Source organism: Rhododendron vialii, chromosome 13a (assembly GCF_030253575.1).
Source record: "Rhododendron vialii isolate Sample 1 chromosome 13a, ASM3025357v1".
Taxonomy (NCBI): domain Eukaryota; kingdom Viridiplantae; phylum Streptophyta; class Magnoliopsida; order Ericales; family Ericaceae; genus Rhododendron; species Rhododendron vialii.
Genome location: NC_080569.1, coordinates 6,391,104 through 6,413,244, shown reverse-complemented (window position 1 = coordinate 6,413,244; position 22,141 = coordinate 6,391,104). Strand labels below are relative to the sequence as shown.

The window sequence follows — 22,141 nt, the reverse complement described above, 5'->3', positions numbered from 1 at the left end:
AGTCAATCCTCAACATTATTCTCCGTCGTTCGTAGGTTGTTCAGAATTACCATCAACTTCAGCCCAAGATGCACCTGGTACGACAGCTATCCCAGATCCATTCCGTTTTAAATTTTGCGGTGTGTTGTTTTGTAACGTCAAAATCCTAACGCGCACACTTTCATGCAGCTATGCTGTTCGACATATCCGTAGGTATTTATTCAGCCCTCCATTATGTAACCTACAGTTCTTTGCGGCATGCGATTTCTGATTCGAAGTTTTAAATATAGGTGTGGCGGTTGGTACTCTAATGCCAATACCTGCTATCCGGCCTCATCCCATACCAGATGAGCCATTTTTGCTCCCATCAGTACCAAATTGTCCTCGTTGCACTGCAAAGAAATTTCCATATGAAACACCGAAGTTCTGTTGCTCAGGTGGTGAGACTTCCCTTTGTCCAACACAGATTCCTCCGCAATTGCAGAGACTATACTCAGGCTTTGGTCCACACTCCGCACACTTTCTTCAATATATCAAGCCTTATAATGATATCTTCGCGTTTACCTCAATGGGTGTGCACCTTGATCCAGTCTATGCAAAGCGGACTAACGGAATTTATACTTTTCGTGCACAAGGTCAAATCTATCATCTTATTGATAGCCTCTATCCATCCGGTCAGATGCCATCGTATCTGCAGCTCTATTTTTATGACACAGAGAAAGAAGTTGAAAACAGAAAAGCTGACAAAGACAAATTGAAGTCCGATATGATATCAGAATTAATTGATGTGCTCAGCGTCAACCCATACTCACAATTCTTTCGCAGCCTGCTTGATCGATTTCCTAGTCCTAAATTAATGGGTTGCCCCAAGCGTAGGGCGGAGATCGACGCAGCATAATATCCGGTAAGTCCGGAGTCGAATCCACAGAGACGGTGATGTGTGCTGACTAAAAATTCGAGTTGTAGAATTAAAATTAGCTCTTAGGTAGCTACCCCTTGTTGTTTTGTTTGAGATTAACTAAAACTTAAGAAAAATAACTTTTCTTTTCAAATAATTAAAAAGAGGTACAGTCGTAGGGTTCATAGCACTCGTAACCAGTCCAGATCAACCTGCTCAATTTGGTATTCTTAAAAATGTTCAATTTTGGATTGAAAAGATACCCCGCAAGATGCGAAACCTTAGGGTCGCCGTATACCCATGCGCAGCGGAGAATGGGTTTTGGACCCCCATTCCCCCGTTCACAAGGGCTCCGACAATGCCCAGATTCGTCCGCGGGAAGTATTTTTCCAATCTTAAATCATTTTTACATTGTTTGATAAAAAGAGCAGTACCCGAACTGATCACGGCGTGCTAATCACCCCGCGACCCTACCTATATCACTACTCACTAATCATTATGTGATAAACAAAAGAAACCCTAAATTGAAACATGATTCTATTACGCAAGATGAAAAATAAACAAAAAAATAACAACTAATTAAATACCAATGAATAACTTTAATAAAGAACAGAAATCAATACGAGTTACCGGTGTGCGGAGATCTGAACAAAACTTAAAAGAGAAAAACAAAGCTTCGAAGAAATCAATACTGTAAAATAAAGGTCGGAGTGTGTACTGAAAATACAGTGGGAGAAATTGCAGCCCTGTTCTTTCTTTAACCCTCGATCGCTGCTTGTGTTTTTCTCTGACAACCCTCCGTTCTTTTCTTTTCGCAGCTCTCTGTCCTCCCTTTTATATTTTTTTCCGCTGACAGCCGCCCTTTTTTTTCAAAAGCTGCTGCTGCCGATTTTTTCCAAAAGCTAAAGCTGCTGCCGAAATAAAATCCTAACCAAAGAAAATGGCACTCGGCAGTCCCTTTCTTCATTCTTTTCCGCCGCCTTGTTCTTTGATTTCGGCAGCCCCCAAATCTTCTCCTTTCATATGTGGGCATGTGTATATATATATATATATATTAAGCCAACAACCCTTCTCTCCTTTTTTAATTCTAATTCCAAGTCGGGGCCACACTTCACTGACCGACCTAATTCCCAATTGATCCAAAAGCCATTATTATCCTATGTAGTCATGCCCATGGACTACTTAAGTTCATAGCAAAATTCTTGACTCTGTATTGACCTTCAAACGGACCACCTTCAATCACCATATAATATTTTAATTTCGCACTTCTTGCACTAAATCCTCCAAATACTGAAAATACACAAATTAAGCATTAAACTCTAATTAATAACATAAATGAGACGTAACAAAGATAAATTAGGAGGCGCTAATGTGAACATTTACGCGCCTATCACACCCCCCAACTTACACTTTGCTAGCCTCGAGCAAAGAAAATAATAAAAAAAATTTATAAAACAACTGATTAAGAGATAGATCTTTTAAACCCCCGGGTGGCCCCGATAGGACGAGTGAAGTCTCGTGAGGATTTTCAGCAGTGATCATCCACAAAACACCGCGGATCCCTTTACTTGTAACTCAAAAACCTGCAATGCGACTCATTGATATGCCAATGCCAAGAATATAGCACATGCAAAACTAGTTCTGAAGGCTATCAAAACATAGAAATAAATCATGGCATCCAAACTTAGCGTGTGTGAGTAAGGACCTTAACCACAAGTGAATCACAACTAAGTACTCTCTCCGGACCGAGTCTCGACTTCAATTCTCACCGTGTTATGCACTCAACAAAAGAAAACGCTCGAAACATGGTGCATTTAATGAAACTTTCAATGTGTGCGGGCAGAAGTTATGCAATATGAAACCAAAATACCCCGCACACTTAGACACGAAAAGAAAGCTTTTTAAGGTAGACACATGATCTCATGAAAGGAATGTCAAGCATTAAAGACTATCTATCCATCGATCCACAACACATTACCCCTAAGATCAAATAGGACTTTTTCGGTTATATCGTTGGGTAAGGACAAGTGCTTCAAAGGTTAGGATAAATCATAAGCAAGTGTCCGAGAATAGGTTAAAATAACATAGGGCAAGTGTACCAATATGCACCCTCTTATCATTCTTTCAACTCCACCATATCTCTCAAATTTTTTACCATTCACACAATTCCCCAATGAAACAACTTGTATCTTCCTTGCAACAAGTATATTGGTGTCTTCCCTTATCTTTTTTTTTCTTTTTTTCTTTTTTTTTTTTTTTTTTTGCATGGGGAAGAATACCGCAACTCGAGTACAACATTTTTGAAACACTTATCATATTCTCTTCAAAAATTAACTTTCACATGATTAGCTTGCCATTCTCAAGACACAATTTGGTTGGTGAAGGTTAACAAGAAAAAGGCTCATGCAAAAGGCACAATGTGGCTTGCAATGGATAAAGTGTTTAAGAAAAGAAACGAACCGGCTCAAAGCACAAAAATGGCCTACTATCATCTCCTAGGGGCAATACAACCATATAACTTTCCATTCCCAAAAGAAGACATAATAGGCATGCATTAAGTCCCAATACTTGACGACAAAGATAATGAGATCGACAACGATTAAGCTTCTTTCTCTTTCTTTATTTTTTATGACAAACGAAGAGTTTATGTGACATCGCTCCAAAAAAAAATAAGGCACTAAAGCTCACATGGGCATAAGTCTCCACTAATCTAGCCATTGAAAGCACTCAAGTCACAACTCACAAACAATCAAGGTCCAAGAAATGTGCAGTGTAAAGATGCTAAGAATGTATGCCAGAATAAATTTCTATCGCCAAGTTAGCAAAAAAAACTACCATGCAATTTCATATTCAAGTACTGCCCAACAATTCTCAACACTAGCAACCAACAAGTAGATATCGCAATCTCCAAGATTCAAGCAAACAGGATCCAACAAAAATTTTTTTTTTTTTTTTTTTTTGACAAAATAAAGAACAAAATGATTCCTCCCCCCAACCTGAACTATTCAATGTCCGCATTGAAGGTATGAAAAATAACGATAGGACAGAAACGTAAAAGAGAGGAGAGATATCACCTCGAAAAGGAGAGGCTAAGCAGAGAAAATTATAGAGAAAGGGAGACCCCCCAACTTGGATCGAACAACCTGCAAAAAGTTAGCCTCCAAAACAGCAAGAAAAATAACTAAAAGAAATAAACAAGGCAAGGAATAAAATGAAAGACAAAAAAATTAAACCATGTGGCATCTGGGGCTGCCACATGCCTTACCCACCACTCCGTTGGTGAAGCAATCTCCACAGAGTTTGGACATTAAAGTCAGATGGTTTGGACAGAATTCTCGCTGCTAACTACGCGTCTGCCGTCAGACCCAACCTCCTAAGTACTACATACATAGCTTCGACCAGGTGGCTATACCAGACCATTATTCTAATTTTTTCCCCTTTTCCAATTTCTACTTTTTTTTTTTTTTTTAACAAGAAATAAAAGAACGAGTGTACAAAGCTTATTCCCAAAACCCAAGTCAATGATGGGTACCACTATTGCTAGGGGCCGGGTCCACTTCTTAGTGAAGACAGTGGTACGCGAAAGCTACCCGTCGGAACGTAGCCCAACGGCTACACAACAGGGTCATCCGAATAAACAGGATCGACCAAAACCTCATCAGGTTCACATATTTCCACATATTCCAAAAATGATTTTAGACGTTGCCCGTTAACCTTGGAAATATTATCATTCTTAGGGTCACAAACATCTACCGACCCATTCGGATAAACCTTATGCACAACGTAGGGACCGTCCCACCGGGACCTCAACTTACCAGGAAATAAATGAAGGCGAGAGTTATACAGTAACACTTTCTGACCAACACTAAAGGTTTTGGGCTGAATATTTCTATCATGATACGCCTTAACCTTAGCCTTATAAATACTCGCACTCTCATACGCATCATTCCTAATTTCCTCAAGCTCACACAACTGGAGCTTCCTATGGGCACCCGCCTCAGGTAAACGCGCGTTTAGCGTCTTAATGGCCCAATAGGCCTTATGCTCCATCTCAACGGGCAAGTGGCAGGCCTTACCATAAACAAGCCGGTAGGGTGAAGCACCTAACACGGTCTTGTAAGCAGTGCGGTAGGCCCACAAGGCATCAGTCAACCGAAGTGACCAATCCTTCCTATTCGGGTTCACGGTCTTCTCTAGAATCCCCTTAATCTCGCGATTTGCTAGCTCAGCCTGACCGTTGGTTTGAGGGTGATAGGCAGTAGACACCTTGTGAGAGATGCCATACTTGTTCATTAACGCCTCAAAAGACCTATTGCAAAAGTGCGTATCCTGATCAGAGATAATGGCACGTGGCATGCCAAACCTTGACAAAATGTTAGTTCGCAAGAACTCTAGCACGACCTTAGAATCGCTGGTCTTAGTGGGAATTGCCTCAACCCACTTGGAAACATAATCCACCGCCTAGAGGATGTACTCATAACCGTATGACACCGGAAATGGGCCCATGAAATCAATACCCCAACAATCGAAGACCTCTATCACAAAAATGTTTTGTAGGGGCATCATATTCCGCGGGCCAACCTTGCCTAATTTCTGACACCGGTCACACGACTTACAAAAGACGTACGCATCCTTAAAAAGACTTGGCCAAAAGAAACCACACTCACTGACCTTGGCGGCGGTCTTCTTTGCGGAGAAATGACCTCCGCACGCCTCGGTGTGACAAAACTCTAAAATTCCCCTTTGATCAGTTTCGGGGACACACCGGCGCACTATCTGGTCCGCGCAATACTTGAACACATATGGATCATCATAAATATATTGTCGGACCTCTCTCAAAAATCGCTGCTTCTCAGCTGTGGACCAATGGGGTGGAATTTGCCCAGTCACCAAATAATTGGCGATATCTGCAAACCATGGGCACACATTAGCAGCGAACAACTGCTCGTCAGGGAAAGAATCCACAATGGGGAGATGAGAGGTGGGGTCCTCAAACTCCAGACGAGACAGGTGGTCGGCTACTACATTCTCAACCCCTTTCTTATCCTTAATCACAAGGTGGAATTCTTGCAGCAAAAGAATCCACCGGATAAGGCGAGCCTTCGCATCCTGCTTGGTCATCAGATACTTCAAGGCCGCATGATCGGTATACACCACAATTTGCGAACCCACCAAGTAGGACCGAAACTTGTCTAAGGCAAACACCACCGCGAGCAATTCCTTCTCGGTAGTGGTGTAGTTCATCTGTGCCTCATTCAACGTCTTGCTTGCATAATAAACGACGCAGGGATCTTTCCCTCGCCTCTGCCCTAAAACCGCTCCGACTGCATAGTCGGAGGCGTCACACATCAACTCAAATGGCAAACTCCAATCTGGAGGCTGAACAATCGGCGGAGTAGTGAGACTCCGCTTCAATGTCTGAAAAGCCTCCTTACACGCCTCGGACCATACAAAGGGCGTGTCTTTTGACAGTAAATGGCACAACGGCCAGGAGATAGCACTGAATCCCTTAATGAAACGCCTATAGAAACCGGCGTGACCGAGGAAAGACCGAATGTCTTTTACAGACTTTGGAGTGGGAAGATTTGCAATCAAATCAATCTTCGCCTTATCCACCTCAATACCCTTGGATGAAACAATGTGTCCCAACACAATCCCTTGGGTCACCATGAAGTGGCACTTCTCCCAATTAAGCACAAGTTGCTTTTCCTCGCACCGTTGCAAGACCTTTCCTAAGTTCTCGAGGCATTCGTCAAACGAATCCCCGAAAACTGAAAAGTCATCCATAAACACCTCCACGATCTTCTCTACCATGTCGCTAAAAATTCCCATCATGCACCTTGAAAAGGTTCCGGGAGCATTGCACAAGCCAAAGGGCATGCGACGGTAGGCAAACGTGCCATAAGGACACGTGAAAGTGGTCTTCTCCTGATCCTCCATGGCTACCTCAATTTGATTGTAGCCAGAGTACCCATCCAGGAAGCAATAGAATGCCCGGCCAGCCACCCTTTCCAAAATTTGATCAATGAATGGGAGAGGGAAATGGTCTTTCCGGGTGCTCGCATTGAGCTTCCGGTAATCGATACAAACTCGCCACCCGGTTTGAACACGGGTCGGCACTAGTTCGCCCTCGCCGTTTCTCACGACGGTCACTCCTGCTTTCTTAGGCACCACCTGCACTGGGCTCACCCACTCACTATGGGCTATCGGGTAAATAATACCCGCATCTAAAAGCTTCAGCACCTCAGCCCGAACCACCTCCTTCATATTGGGGTTCAGACGACGCTGAGGTTGTCTAGTAGGCTTCACATCCTCATCTAGAAAAATGCGGTGTGTACACACCGTTGGACTAATACCCTGCAAATCTGCTATTGTCCAGCCTATCGCACCCACGTGCTTTCTCAACATGGTAAGCAACTTAGCCTCTTGATCTACCTCAAGGGATGAAGAGATCACAACCGGAAAAGTATCATCGCCTTTAAGGAAGGCATACTTAAGTGTGTCCGGCAGAGGCTTTAGCTCTGGTTTAGGTGGCTGGACAGACGATGGGAAAGCTGTAGGAAGTGGGGCGCCCAGTGGCTCAAGAACTGGGTTCCAAGCGGCGCCACACACATCCTCCACTGCAAGCATCTCCATTAAACTTCCTACCTCTGGAGAATCTAAAAATGACGCCTCCTCGGCGGTTAAGGTTATCTCCAGAGGATCCTTGTATAACACACTATCGACATGCTCTTGTACCAGCGTGTCGATCAAACTCACCTCATATATCTCCTCATCATCCTCAACCCGGCTATCCACGTTGAAAACATTTACCTCCATTTTCAAGTCCCCAAACGACAATTGGACTTGTCCAGTTTTGCAATTCATGACAGCACTGGAGGTGGCTAAAAATGGACGGCCTAGGATGATAGGAGTCTTTTCAAAGACCTCTGGTATTGGGCATGTATCCAGGACAATGAAGTCGACTGGAAAAAGAAACTCGCCCACTTGAATTAGAACATCCTCCACCACCCCCTTTGGAATTCTCACACTCCGGTCAGCCAACTGCAGCGTGACCGGTGTGGCTTTCAAATCGCTTAAACCAAGTTTCAAGTATACTGAATAGGGGAGCAGGTTGACACTCGCTCCTAAATCCAGCAAAGCCTTATCAAACTTTTGGCCTACGATCGCTATAGGGATGGTGGGACAACCAGGGTCTTTACACTTGGTGGGGATCTCAGTTTGGAGAATGGAGCTCACTTGCTCCGTCAGAAGCACTTTGTCCTGACCCTTAGTTCTCCGCTTTGACGTGCATAGATCCTTCAAAACCTTAGCAAACTGAGGAATTGCGTCAATGGCTTCCATCAAAGAGATTGGAAACTGAACTTTCTTGAATAATTCAAGCATTTGAAAGTTCACATTGACCTTAGGTTTCGCCACCAAGCGATTTGGATATGGAGCAACGGGTGGCATTGGAGTCGTGGGGGCTGCATGAGCAGGCACCACCACTTTAGGAGACTCCGCCTCTTTTTCTACCTCAGGAACACTTCCCAAATCTGGAATGATCGCTGGAATAGCTACCGGCACCGGAGGTGGCACCGATTTCTGGTTTAGGGGCAAATCTTTGTCAATCACCTTCCCACTTCTGAGAGTGGTGATCGCCTTAGCATCTTCCAGACTGAGATTAGGATTACTTGGGCCAGAAGAATCGCCCACATAATGGGTACCAGCGACATTGACTAAAGGTTGAGAAGGAAACTTTCCCTTCTCCTGTTGGACTTGTCCAACTGCCGCCGTCAACTGGGTCAATTGGGTCCTAATGTCACCAATTGCCTGTTTGGTTTGTTCAGTGAAGCTTAACTGAGACTGCATGAGAGCCTTCATCATCTCATCAGTCTGCTTATCCCGCGGGGGATGGTTTATGCCAGGGGGTGGTCCAAAAGATGAAGGGCCGAACCCCTGCTGCTGCTGAGGTGGGTAACGAAATTGGGTCATTTGGCCTTGAGGAGGCCGGAATTGCTGAACTTGTGGCTGAGGTGGTGCTTGGGGTTGCACCGGGGTTTTTTGATCCCTCCAACTCAAAAGTGGGTTTTGGGCCCACCCTGGATTGTAGGTATTTGAATAAGGATCCCAACGCTGGTTAAGCGCGTTCACCTCAGCCTGATTACTATGGTATGCATCTTTGACAATGGGAAATGCGGGGCAAGCAGTGACAAGATGCCCCGGACACTCACATAACGCACACACTTCTTCGACTCTCACCTCATTCGCCTGATGGACTTGCTTAAGCTTCAAGTCCTCTAATTGTTTAGCCATCTTGTCCAGCTGAGACTGGACATTGTGCTCTCGCACACTAGAAGGAAAAATGCCAGACCCACTGGGTCCCTGTGCAGCCATGGCCCTATCACCGAGGTCGGAAGGTTCCCAACTTCGGTGCTTCTCGGCCAACTCTTCGAGAAAATCCCACGCATCGTCCGGGGACTTATCTAAAAAATCCTCCTCTTTACAGAGGTACTCCATTTGTTGGACCGTAGCAACATTCAAGCCCAAATAGAAAAATGACACCAACTGGTGTTTCATGAAACCATGATGTGGTAAGGACAACAACAAGTCCTTGAACCGCTCCCAGCACCTTAAAAACGACTCGCCCTCTTTCTGCTTATACGATTGGACTTGGCGAGTCAGGTACTTCGATTTACTTTCCGAGAAATATTTCTTGTAGAATAAATCTCGGACAGCAGCCCACGTCGTGAGAGATTGTGGCTTCTGCATCCGCAACCACTTATCTGCATTGTCCCTGAGCGAGGCTGGGAAAAGCTTAAGGCAAGCATTCTCCCATTGAGTAGTGGTGGCCAGGGTGCGCACCAAGCCCTCGAAATGACGGACGTGCTCATACGGATCCTCATTCTCCTTCCCATGAAACAAGGGAAGGGCATTATGCGTACCAGGTTTAATGGTGAAAGCATTACGTGCTTCCACCGTCTCGGTTGGTAAAACTATTGGACTGAGAGGAGTGGTCCTCTCAGGATGCATGTGTGCACGCATCGACATCGGTGGCTCTGCTATTGGTGGCTCAATTATTAAATCAACAAAAAGAGCACCGATATCAAAAGAATCACCACTAAAAGACTCTCCCTCCACGATTACTTTCGGCTCTCTCTCAATGGCTACGAGACGCCTGGTATTGTCTCGGTAGTACTTAGGCTTTAGTGGTGATTGCTTTCCTACAATGGAGGATTGCGCACCTTTACCTATGATGGCTCAAACAAAATTAAAAATAAAAAATAAAAATAAAAAATAAAACTAACTACCCGAATTCTTTAACACACGTTACCGTCCCCGGCAACGGCGCCAAAAATGCTTGATCGATTTCCTAGTCCTAAATTAATGGGTTGCCCCAAGCGTAGGGCGGAGATCGACGCAGCATAATATCCGGTAAGTCCGGAGTCGAATCCACAGAGACGGTGATGTGTGCTGACTAAAAATTCGAGTTGTAGAATTAAAATTAGCTCTTAGGTAGCTACCCCTTGTTGTTTTGTTTGAGATTAACTAAAACTTAAGAAAAATAACTTTTCTTTTCAAATAATTAAAAAGAGGTACAGTCGTAGGGTTCATAGCACTCGTAACCAGTCCAGATCAACCTGCTCAATTTGGTATTCTTAAAAATGTTCAATTTTGGATTGAAAAGATACCCCGCAAGATGCGAAACCTTAGGGTCGCCGTATACCCATGCGCAGCGGAGAATGGGTTTTGGACCCCCATTCCCCCGTTCACAAGGGCTCCGACAATGCCCAGATTCGTCCGCGGGAAGTATTTTTCCAATCTTAAATCATTTTTACATTGTTTGATAAAAAGAGCAGTACCCGAACTGATCACGGCGTGCTAATCACCCCGCGACCCTACCTATATCACTACTCACTATTCATTATGTGATAAACAAAAGAAACCCTAAATTGAAACATGATTCTATTACGCAAGATGAAAAATAAACAAAAAAATAACAACTAATTAAATACCAATGAATAACTTTAATAAAGAACAGAAATCAATACGAGTTACCGGTGTGCGGAGATCTGAACAAAACTTAAAAGAGAAAAACAAAGCTTCGAAGAAATCAATACTGTAAAATAAAGGTCGGAGTGTGTACTGAAAATACAGTGGGAGAAATTGCAGCCCTGTTCTTTCTTTAACCCTCGATCGCTGCTTGTGTTTTTCTCTGACAACCCTCCGTTCTTTTCTTTTCGCAGCTCTCTGTCCTCCCTTTTATATTTTTTTCCGCTGACAGCCGCCCTTTTTTTTCAAAAGCTGCTGCTGCCGATTTTTTCCAAAAGCTAAAGCTGCTGCCGAAATAAAATCCTAACCAAAGAAAATGGCACTCGGCAGTCCCTTTCTTCATTCTTTTCCGCCGCCTTGTTCTTTGATTTCGGCAGCCCCCAAATCTTCTCCTTTCATATGTGGGCATGTGTATATATATATATATATATATATTAAGCCAACAACCCTTCTCTCCTTTTTTAATTCTAATTCCAAGTCGGGGCCACACTTCACTGACCGACCTAATTCCCAATTGATCCAAAAGCCATTATTATCCTATGTAGTCATGCCCATGGACTACTTAAGTTCATAGCAAAATTCTTGACTCTGTATTGACCTTCAAACGGACCACCTTCAATCACCATATAATATTTTAATTTCGCACTTCTTGCACTAAATCCTCCAAATACTGAAAATACACAAATTAAGCATTAAACTCTAATTAATAACATAAATGAGACGTAACAAAGATAAATTAGGAGGCGCTAATGTGAACATTTACGCGCCTATCACAGCCTGCGTCAAGTGCCGAACATTGACGAGTACGAGATAAGGCTAAAGCCAAATCCTCAAATGAATCATCAAACTGCTCAGCCACCATCCGTACCACAGGTTGCTGTTATGTGGATTGAAGACGAAGAGGCACCACAGTTAAACGAGCGTGACATACTTGTCCACAAACATGACGGCCATAGCCAACGAATCAGCCACTACTATGGTTGCTATGATCCCCTCCAATATCCGTTGTTTTTCCCCCTTGGCGAACCTGGATGGCATCAAGGAATAAAAAAAACAAAGCCTTCAGATGCATTAGTGTTAACTGCCGCACAGAGAAAAGTTTGCCCCCGACATTCAAGAACAGCAGAACAGTTAGTTGCCAATGAAGCAGCAGGTAAATACTTTTAGTTTCATTTCTAGACCACAATATTCCACTAATGACGTGTTTTTCTAATTTCTATGTTCAGATATTAACAGATCCTTATATGTTCAGTCAGGGAAACAAATGCTACCAAGGACCGTATGATCTCTGCTCGAGAATTCTACGCATACCGATTCCAGATCAGGAAAGACACAAACTCAATACTCCTTGAATCTGCGCGACTTTTACAACAATATGCTGTTGATATGTATGTTAAGATTGAAACATCGAGATTAGATTACTTCAAGCACAGACAAAAAGAAATCAGAGCAGACCTGTATCAAGGCATAGTTGACAGCGTCAACCATGGCGAATCTGATGCATCAAAGATCGGCACAAGAATAGTTTTGCCAGCTACTTTCGTTGGTAGCCCAAGAGATATGCGCAAAAGATACTTAGATGCAATGACACTTGTTGGAAGGTATGGCAAGCCCGATTTGTTCTTGACAATGACGTGCAATCCAAATTGGCCAGAGATCAAAACAGAGCTAAAGCCACACGAGGAGGTCCAAAACAGGCCAGATCTGATTTCAAGAATTTTCAGGAGTAAATTTGAATACTTGCGCAAGATAGTTATCAAGGACGAGCTTTTTGGACCAGTCGCCGCATATACATTTGCCGTGGAATTTCAAAAGCGAGGGCTGCCGCATGTTCACATGTTGCTTATACTGCAGAAGGGCTATAAATTCAGCACTATTGAAAAATTTGATGCTTTCATCTCTGCGGAGATACCAGACAAGAATAAACATCCGCATTTATATGCAATGGTCATTAAGCACATGCTGCATGGACCATGTGGTGAACTAAATCCCCAAAATGCATGCATGCAAAATGAAAAGTGCAAAAACCACTATCCCAAGAACTACTCTGCAGAGACTACTATCTCCCAGATGGATATCCGATATATAGAAGGCGACCAGATGGCCAACAAGTCCAGGTGCGTGGCCACATGCTGGACAACAGATGGGTAATTCCATATAGTCCATAATTGTTAGCGATGTTTGATTGTCATATTAATGTTGAGGTCTGCTCTACCATTAAAGCCGTCAAATATCTCTACAAGTACATCTACAAAGGCCATGATAAGATCATTTACCAATTGGTTGCTTCAGAGCAAAATGAAGAAATTAATGAAATACGACAATTTCAGGATGCAAGATGGGTATCCCCACCGGAAGCAATGTGGAGAATCTACCGTTTTCCTCTTTATGAAATGCAGCCTGCTGTTATTAGCCTACAGTTACATTTAGAGGGTCAACAAACAATCAACTTTAAAGATGATTCGAATTTGCAAAGCATAGCAGAAAGCGATTTCATGTCCAGAACGATGCTTACACAATTCTTTTGGATGAATGCTAATCATGAGAAGGCAAAACAACAAAAACTGCTCTATGTCAATTTTCCTGAAGAATATGTATGGGACAATCAATCAAGATCATGGCATGAACGCAAACAAAGAGGGGTAATTGGGCGTATCGTCACTGCAAACCCAAAGGAAGATGAGAGATATTACCTCAGGCTTTTGTTAACGCATGTTCCAGGACCAACTTCGTATGTTGATCTCAGAACTGTTCAAGGAATCACATATCCATCATTTAGAGATGCAGCAACAACTTACGGATTGCTACAAGCTGATGACAGCAATGAAAAATGCATGGAGGAAGCATGTGCATATCGAATGCCCATATCACTAAGGCAATTATTTGCCACTATTCTTGTGTATTGTGCCCCAGCAAATCCAGCTGAACTGTTGTTCAAATTTGAAGAGCACATGGTCAAAGACTATATTTCAATCCAAAAACTAACCAAAGAGGCCGCACGCCAGCAATCGCTCGCGGCATTAAACTCCGAGTTACAATCGATGGGCAAGACGTTGAAAGACTTCCAGCTCTCCCACCTCCTTTCATCAACGACAAACCATGCCCCAATCTGCAAGGAAATCCAGGATGAAATAGATCTTCATATATCCGAGGCAGATCTACGGAGCCCAGCCCTATTAAACACAGAACAAGCCATCGCTTATAACCAAATTCTTGATGCAGTTTTCAATAACGAGCCGTGCTGCTTTTTCATAGACGGCCCGGGTGGAACAGGTAAAACATTCCTCTACTGAGCCATACTTGCAACAGTTCGCTCACAGAGAAAAATAGCCTTGGCAACTGCCAGTTTTGGAGTAGCAGCATCAATTTTACCCAATGGACGAACTGCCCATTCACGGTTCAAAATCCCAATAAATACAGATGGCAGGTTATCTTGCCATGTCGGAAAACAATCTGGTTTGGCCGCTCTCCTCAGAGAAACAGCCCTCATTGTCTGGGATGAAGCTTCGATGGCAAAAAAACAATCAATTGAAGCACTGGATGCTCTCCTCCAAGACATTACAGAAAAGAATGTTCTTTTTGGAGGAAAGGTAGTCGTTTTAGGAGGTGACTTTAGGCAAGTCCTGCCTGTCATCCCAAAAGGAACAAAAGAAGATTGTATCAATGCAAGTTTGGTAAAGTCTTACATTTGGAAATCGCTCACAAAGCTGAAGTTAACAGAAAATATGCGTGCCAGAACTGATCCAGCATTCAGTAGCTACATTCTACGCATTGGAAATGGTTTAGAACCAGAAAATGAAAGTGGCAATATTAAGTTGCCGGCCTTTTTAGCTCTGCAACCAACAGAAATGATGTCTGCTTTAGATCTGCTCGTTAGATTTGTCTTTCCAACCATATCCGCAGGTCCCCTCGACCTGTCGTCATTGACAAATTCAGCAATTCTCACGCCAAAAAATCAGGCGGTCGATGAAATTAATCACGTCATCACTTCCAACTTTCCAGGAGAGGAACACAGATACCTGAGTATCGATGAAACAACTGATCTAGCACAGCAGGGATTATACATTGACTTCCTCAACTCCTTGGCACCACCAGGAATGCCAACACACCAGTTGATTCTCAAGAGAGATATCCCAGTCTACTACTCCGAAACATTAACCCATCAAAAGGATTATGCAATGGAACAAGACTCATATGCAAAGAATTCAACAAACACACGGTTGTTGGTGAAATCACTGCCGGCGAAAGAAAAGGCACCACAGTTTTCATTCCCAGAATCCCATTGCAACCCAGTGACCCCCAACAGTATCCAATCGAGTTCACACGCCGATAATTTCCCATAAGACCATGTTTTGCTATGACAATAAACAAAGCACAAGGACAAACCCTTGATACAGTTGGTGTTTATTTGCCGGAGCCAGTTTTCTCCCACGGCCAGCTTTATGTGGCATTATCACGAGCAACAACAGCAGAAAAAATTAAAGTCCACCTCGGGCATTCAGAAATTGATCCGTCGGCGTACTACTGCATGAAGAATGTTGTCTACAAAGAACTTTTACAGGAAGCTAACTGTTCGTGATCTTGCACCTAAACTCCATTACTGTATATACATGTTTGTCTGTGTTCATATGTTGATGAAAAAATGTTTTGAATCAAACCAAAGCCCAGCAGGTATAGCTGTTGTTCTGTATTCAATCATATTCTCTTCGCATCTGCTTACAATCACACTGCACAATAGTCACGCATGTGCTCTATACTATTGTCCAATAACTCAGAATCGTCACCTATGCTAACAGCTGTTTTTACTCAGGTACCAATGGCTCCTAACATTTTGCCACTCAAAGACATCAATCTTAACTCAAAGAACTACACGATCCATGCAATTGTTGTTGAAAAGAACATGCCAAAGACATCAAGCAAGAGTTCTTCACTGTACCAGCGATTGGAGTTGCAGGACATACAGGTAACAAACTTACTAATCAAATATGTGCAGCTCTTTTCATATCCGCAAAAGCAGTGACCCATTCAAACATTTGTTGCGCGGCAGGGCACACGAATTCAGGCAACAATTTTTGGCAACAACATCAAAATCCTAGAGAATACACTTGAGCTGTACCATACGTACTCCATAAGCAATGCTGCTGTCACCGCAACAGTTGAACAGTTTCGCTTTCTTGAACAAAAGTGCCAGCTTACTATCAGTGCGCGTTCACCGGTTGAAAGCAAAAAGATTGATGGCCTGACGCAAAGATCAATTAGATTCAACTTTACTCCTCTTGCTCACCTTAACCAAATCAAAGATCCAGATCCCAACTTAGGTTCCTTTCGATACCATTTTGCTGTCCACTTTCACGATAAGAATAAAAACTCACAGATCCCTCCTTCATCTTGCAGACATCCTATTTGCCATTCTAGAGATTGGCCCATGCAAACCAGCTAATCACTCACGTGTTACAGATATTCTCATCGTAGACCAAAGGTAAAAAACCAACAAAACAAATTACATAATAGCTCCGCTTTATACTGAATAAAACTGATCAACTGTGTGATTTTCCAATCACCAGCCTTCAGCCAACAATCATGTCGCTATGGGATCAATTCAGTGACAACGAAGCCCCAGCAATGGCGACTTTGCGTGGAACTTTTCCAGTTGCAATTGCACACAGACTCAAAACGTCGTCATACTACAGTAATATTGACTTTCTCCATATAGCATCATCCTTGACTCAAATATGCATTTGCTTAGATTCATCCTTGTATTTAGGTATGACCCTTGCCACCAAAGTCACGTCAGGATTTACCTTTAACTCACAGATACCAGAAGCCCTGGAGCTACAATCATGGTAACAATGTCATTCAATTAGCCATTTCTTTTTGTTCCTGCCCATTCTGCTTTAATGCTAGCAAAACATGTACAGGTGTGTTGTCAATGCTGACAAAGTCAGGCAGTTACCATCACTAGCAGCAATGTACACTCTGCTCGCCAGATCAGCTGCGGCGCCGTCGTCACATTCAATCAATATTATTGACCTTCCCTCCACAGTGGAGAAGGTACTCAAGCCACAAAACCACACACATTTCTTTTATGCATCCAAACATAAAACCAAATTCTCCATTCACATACACATTCCTAACTACATCGCAATCCAATTATAGGTGCAGCTCATAAATGTCAAAGGCATAGCTAAGGTCACTAATTTCAATCAGCGGTTCCACTATCTATCTTGTTCGATCTGCACCAGAGCATCAAATGCATACGAAGATGCAGAGCTTTGGTGCAATTATTGTGCGCGTCGCGTTCCAGCGCTACCAAGGTAAAAAAAACACCGCGCCCCATTTTGTTTTGCGGTTCAAAAACAAGTCTTGCCACTAACTACTGTATTCCAAACTCTCAGGATCAAATTCACCATCAACATCACTGATCCAACGGCAACAATTGATGCTACAGTCTTTCCTGAGGTTGCTGAACAAATCTATGGCATTACTGGGTCTAACATAACAATGGACACTCCTGACGTAAGCGCAACATTCCCATTACCACAGAATCAATTTTTATAGCACTGCATTGACAAAAAATAAAAGGGCACGGGATGATTACCAAAAAAATACTAACTTCTTCATTACATAATGCAGCAACCACTTTCGCCGGAACTTCTCGACAAACTTGCAGAGCCGAAGAGATCCGACATCACCCTCAAGGCTTACATGTATGATTACGCTGGAATTGCTCAGTGCAGGTTTAACGTCCATTCCATGACCAACGAACCACCACCACAGGCAGTAGACAGCTCCAACCAATCCCTTGCTTTGCCTCCTCCCACACCAAGTAAGGACGAAAAGCTCCACGCAGCATCAGCATCTTCCCAACCAATGGAACAAAATTCAGCCAAAAAACCCAGGCTCAACTGAAACCAGACGAACTTTAGCGCAAAAAATTTCATGCACCCCATTTCCGTCTTCGCTGCTTTTGGTCCATATGTGTATAGCCATCGGCCAGTTCCTAATGGCTATCCTCAACAGCGTCTGTAAATAACCGTTTTGCTGCGCCCAAAAACTCTTGCCATGTCCCCACAACCCTTTGGTGGCACAGAACTAATGCCTTTACCATCTTACTTAATGCATGTATTCTACCTTTTTGCTGGGCAAAAACTGTCGACATCTATAAATAACCCTTTGGTAATCAACAGTTAATGCCTTTACCGTCTTCATCGATGTATATATTCTTCCTTTGTAACTATTGACAACCGCTTCCCACAATACACTCGAAGCACAGAAAGCCAACTGCCTCCACACATAACTTCCTCCCTTCAACGGGCATGGCATTCGTGCCTTGCACGAACGGAAAACCTAGTTATAAAATAAAAGATCTCGCGATATTCTGCGATACTGACAATCAAACAAGAATATGCATTTGACTTTAGATATGCTAAGGATATGTTTGGATATTTATCCCAAAAAAAAAAAAAAAAAGGATTCTGCTCAGAAAATCTTGACAAAGTCATTTGTCCGAGGACGAATCTTCGGGCAGCAAGATTTCGATCCTTCCTAGCAGTGGCGGAGGTAAATGGGAACCAGTGGGGGCCCCACTGATTTTTTTTTTGTTTTTATTTTCTAGTTTTAGTATTTGTTTGAAATAAATACAGTAATTATCATTATTTAGATAAGAGAAATGCTAAGTACAAAGAAAATGGGCAAAGAATTGACCCTTAAAGTGTACATGAACGGCTCAGATGCACGGCACACTTAATCTGAGCCGTTCATGTATACTTTAAGGGTCAATTCTTTGCCTATTTTCTTTGCCTCTAGAACTCCTTTTTAGATAATTCGTTTCCCGCCCACAAATACGCACATATCTAGGGATATTTTGTTCACTCACTAAAAAATACGTATATAAGATGAACATTACCTCTACTTTATTTGGAATTCATACCGTGTCTCACCCTAATGAGTAATGATCTAAACCTTTTGATTTTTAAGTCTTAATCTTTTAATCATTCATAAAAAAGAAATATCCATTGCAAATCCATAAGTGCTTTGTCAAATCACTCAAATTTTTTTTTATAGATTCTAAACTCAAAATTCTAAAGTAAAACCCATGTTGTTTGATCAAATACTACTAGATATTTGAATGAACTATTTTTTTTGCTTGAATTGTTTAAAAATCAAGCCCTAAAATGAATGCTTTTTATTTATCGAAGTAAAATTCCAAGGTGGACTACACAAATTAATTTGAGTAATTTTCACATACTTTATTATAGGTGGGTGAACAAAACAACACTCTAAACAAGCTCAAAACTCTCATTCGTTTCTTTCGCAACAAAACGCGAGGCACCATCACATCGCCAACGACCATCATCTCATGGATGTGTGAGTTGTCATTTGGAGTTTAGCTATCGTCGAAGTTTTCTGTAATACCCGTCCCGGATATTTAATATTTTAAACTCATAATTTAATTGAATTTTGTGTTTATGGAGTTAATTCATATTTTGTGAGTATTTAGTAAAAATGCTATTAGTCGATTGCATAAGTTAGGGGTGTGGTGGCTACACCATATAATTACCCTAGACGAGATATTTTGTAAATATCCCCTCACTCTTTCTTTCCTGGCATCATCGTAGAGAGAGAGAGAGCGAGAGCGAGAGAGAGGGGGAGAGAAAGGGAGGAGGAGGTCACGGCTAAGAGGAGGGAGGAAGGAGAGGTCCGTTTTCGACGATCCAACTCGGTGACAAGTAAGTTCTTGTACTCTAGAAGTGTAATCCATGTTTAATTTTATATTTGTGTGGTTAGATTCTCTATGGATTGAGTTTTGGAAGGAAATTGACAAAGTTCATGTTTTGGGTCAAATTCGTGGGTTTTGGTAATCTGTCTTTTGGGGGCCCTTCTGCTAGGAATCAATTTTTGGTGTCTTCATAACTGTAAAAGTACGTTTCAATACGAAGATTTCGGTACCAAGATCATGCAAAACCGATAATCACACAATTAGTTATGAATTTTTGAATACTGGCTGTTTGCTGGATGTGCGATTCTGTGCGTGGCTGTCTTCTTTTAACTTTCTGGGTATGATGAACATTTTGGGTGGCTTTGGGTCTTTTACAGGAGCTGCATATTTAAGTTAAGAAGAGATTGGCGTTGGAATCAAGTAATTTGGTTAAGTATACAATTTTTGGTGAATTTCTAAAGCAGGGTTGGTTGACTGGGGCGAAAATGGTTGCGAATCGGTTTTTCTTTTGATTGTTGGGTTAACCTCCTCTTGTTTCTGAACCTGGGATTTTAACTGAGTGTAGGGCTTGTAGTGGTGCAACTTTTGGTGTTGGTTTCAATATTTTTGGGTTTAAGATGAAAGAGTTATGATTTTTCAATCAATTTTACTTATTCCCGCGTAGAATCTGGCAGCAGCGACGGACTTTGGTATAATGGCCATAACTCGTAGCTCGGGACTCGAAATGACACACCGTTTGTTTTGTTAGAAACTAGACACATAGAGCTTTCCAACGATACATCCCATGCATCATGGGTATGTCCGAGCGATAACAGATTTGTATCTAAAGTTGACCTAAATTCTGCCTTTGCACCAGTTTTTACTGTTATGTTGAAGCTATAATCGTAAGGCCGTAGTTAGGTTACCCGAACTCTGTTTTTGATGTATGACCTATGGATTCAAAGAAGAAGAAGTCTACTTTTCAATGGTTTAAGTGTTGCCCTGGAATTCATGTTGTTTAATTAGATATGGCCAAAATAAGACAGGCTGGTTGTGGTTGTCATTCCTGTTTTGGGAGTTTTGTTGCGTTGGTCTGTTTGGTTGAGATTGTACACTTGTGGGTCTTTATATTTGATATTTTTGGATATGTTGGAGTACCTTGGAGTTTGGAAGAGGTGTGTGAGGTCTCCCGGGTATGTGGGTACTCCCAGACACCTCTAGAGATTTTGGTGACTTTGTGTAATGTTTGCCCCATTAGCTAGTGTAGAAGGCATGTTATGATTTGTTAAGCTAGCATTTGGTTTAACATTCCTAGATGTTCATATGCTAATATGGGTTAACTTGTGGCTAGGTATCAAGCCGGTCTTTTAGGAGGTGCCGAAACCATAAGTTTGGCATACTCCAGTCGAATGAAAGGTGAGTGTGTCTGATATGGTTCTTCTCAATAAGATATTGCTATGGTGGTATGTATATATCTTGCTAATGGTATTTTAGCTTTCAATATGATTATCGATATGTAAATAATGTGGTGGAGGTGATTATATATCAATGATATCATGCTAATCGAGGTTTAGCTATTGATATGGATATATGTGGTCGAAATTGTATATCATGCTATATATTGTTTTAGCTAATGGTATGCATGCTTGTTGTATGTTGATTGTACCTGCGAAAGGATTGTGGAGTGAGTCACGCCATGTCGTATGCCATTCCGTCTAATTAATGGAGGTTGGGAGCATGGTTTGCGGGACACAATGCCTTAGGTACATGGGAATGTGGCAGACGTGTCACTGCATGCTTGTGTGATTTATATTCATGCTGTCGTTGATTCAATTATTGCTATGTGGTTGTTTATTGGATAATATTGCTATGTTTGACGGATGTGGTGGTTATAACTAATGTACTCATATGGGTAGTGCAGTTATGTTGGTGGTGAATATTCTTATTGATATTCTTTTGGGTATTGTGACATTTTATTGAGCATTTCTATATCTCACACACTCTGGTTTTCCTTTTTGGACTGCCAGATAGCAGGTGGCTTAGAGTGGGTCCACTACTGGTCAACGCCTTGGAGAGTGCTGAGACTCGTGTTGGGTGATGTCTTTGGTTAGATTGTTGTGTAGCTGATTCGTCTAGAAGTTAACCTACATGTTATGTAATTAATTGGAAAGAGGGATATTTATTATAACTTGTGAGTTGAGGTTTTGGCGTTGACTTGGTTGTATTTTAAGTGAGAAGTCTTCCGCTAAGTTGTATTCTGATTGGTTGTAAAGTGTGGTGTGGTCTTTTGTGTGGAATGCCACGTGGCCGCGCTGACTCGGGCCCATTCTGGGTGCCGTTTGCGGGGCGGGGCGTGACATTTTCTATTTTATAATATCCCAATAATACATATTCCTGACTATGACATGCTTCCTAGTATTCAATATTCATATACAACTATAGGAGTATTGAACTCCACCGGTTTTAATCTCAAAAAAAAAAACTCACACCATTAGATTCGAAGCATTAATGTGCAACAAAAATACGATCCACAA

At 42.2% G+C, this 22,141-nt stretch overlaps 2 protein-coding genes and 1 long non-coding RNA gene across 3 annotated transcripts; all 3 read left to right on the top strand.

The window, feature by feature from the left end:
• Positions 1 to 13,086: 13,086 nt before the first annotated feature.
• LOC131313816 (uncharacterized) lies at positions 13,087 to 15,252 on the top strand. The gene is made up of 2 exons (XM_058342323.1): positions 13,087 to 14,182; positions 14,330 to 15,252. Exons 1-2 carry the CDS (start codon positions 13,087 to 13,089, stop codon positions 15,250 to 15,252), a joined length of 2,019 nt encoding a protein of 672 aa, XP_058198306.1.
• Positions 15,253 to 15,266: 14 nt separating this feature from the next.
• On the top strand, positions 15,267 to 17,818 carry LOC131313815 (replication protein A 70 kDa DNA-binding subunit B-like). Its single transcript, XM_058342322.1, has 9 exons — positions 15,267 to 15,480; positions 15,706 to 15,872; positions 15,957 to 16,227; positions 16,304 to 16,388; positions 16,474 to 16,752; positions 16,828 to 16,960; positions 17,066 to 17,223; positions 17,305 to 17,425; positions 17,543 to 17,818. Exons 1-9 carry the CDS (start codon positions 15,267 to 15,269, stop codon positions 17,816 to 17,818), a joined length of 1,704 nt encoding a protein of 567 aa, XP_058198305.1.
• Positions 17,819 to 19,492: 1,674 nt separating this feature from the next.
• On the top strand, positions 19,493 to 21,856 carry LOC131313391 (uncharacterized). Its single transcript, XR_009196186.1, has 3 exons — positions 19,493 to 19,638; positions 20,959 to 21,023; positions 21,635 to 21,856. It is a non-coding gene; the product is annotated as an uncharacterized LOC131313391 (long non-coding RNA).
• The last annotated feature ends 285 nt before the right edge of the window (positions 21,857 to 22,141 follow it).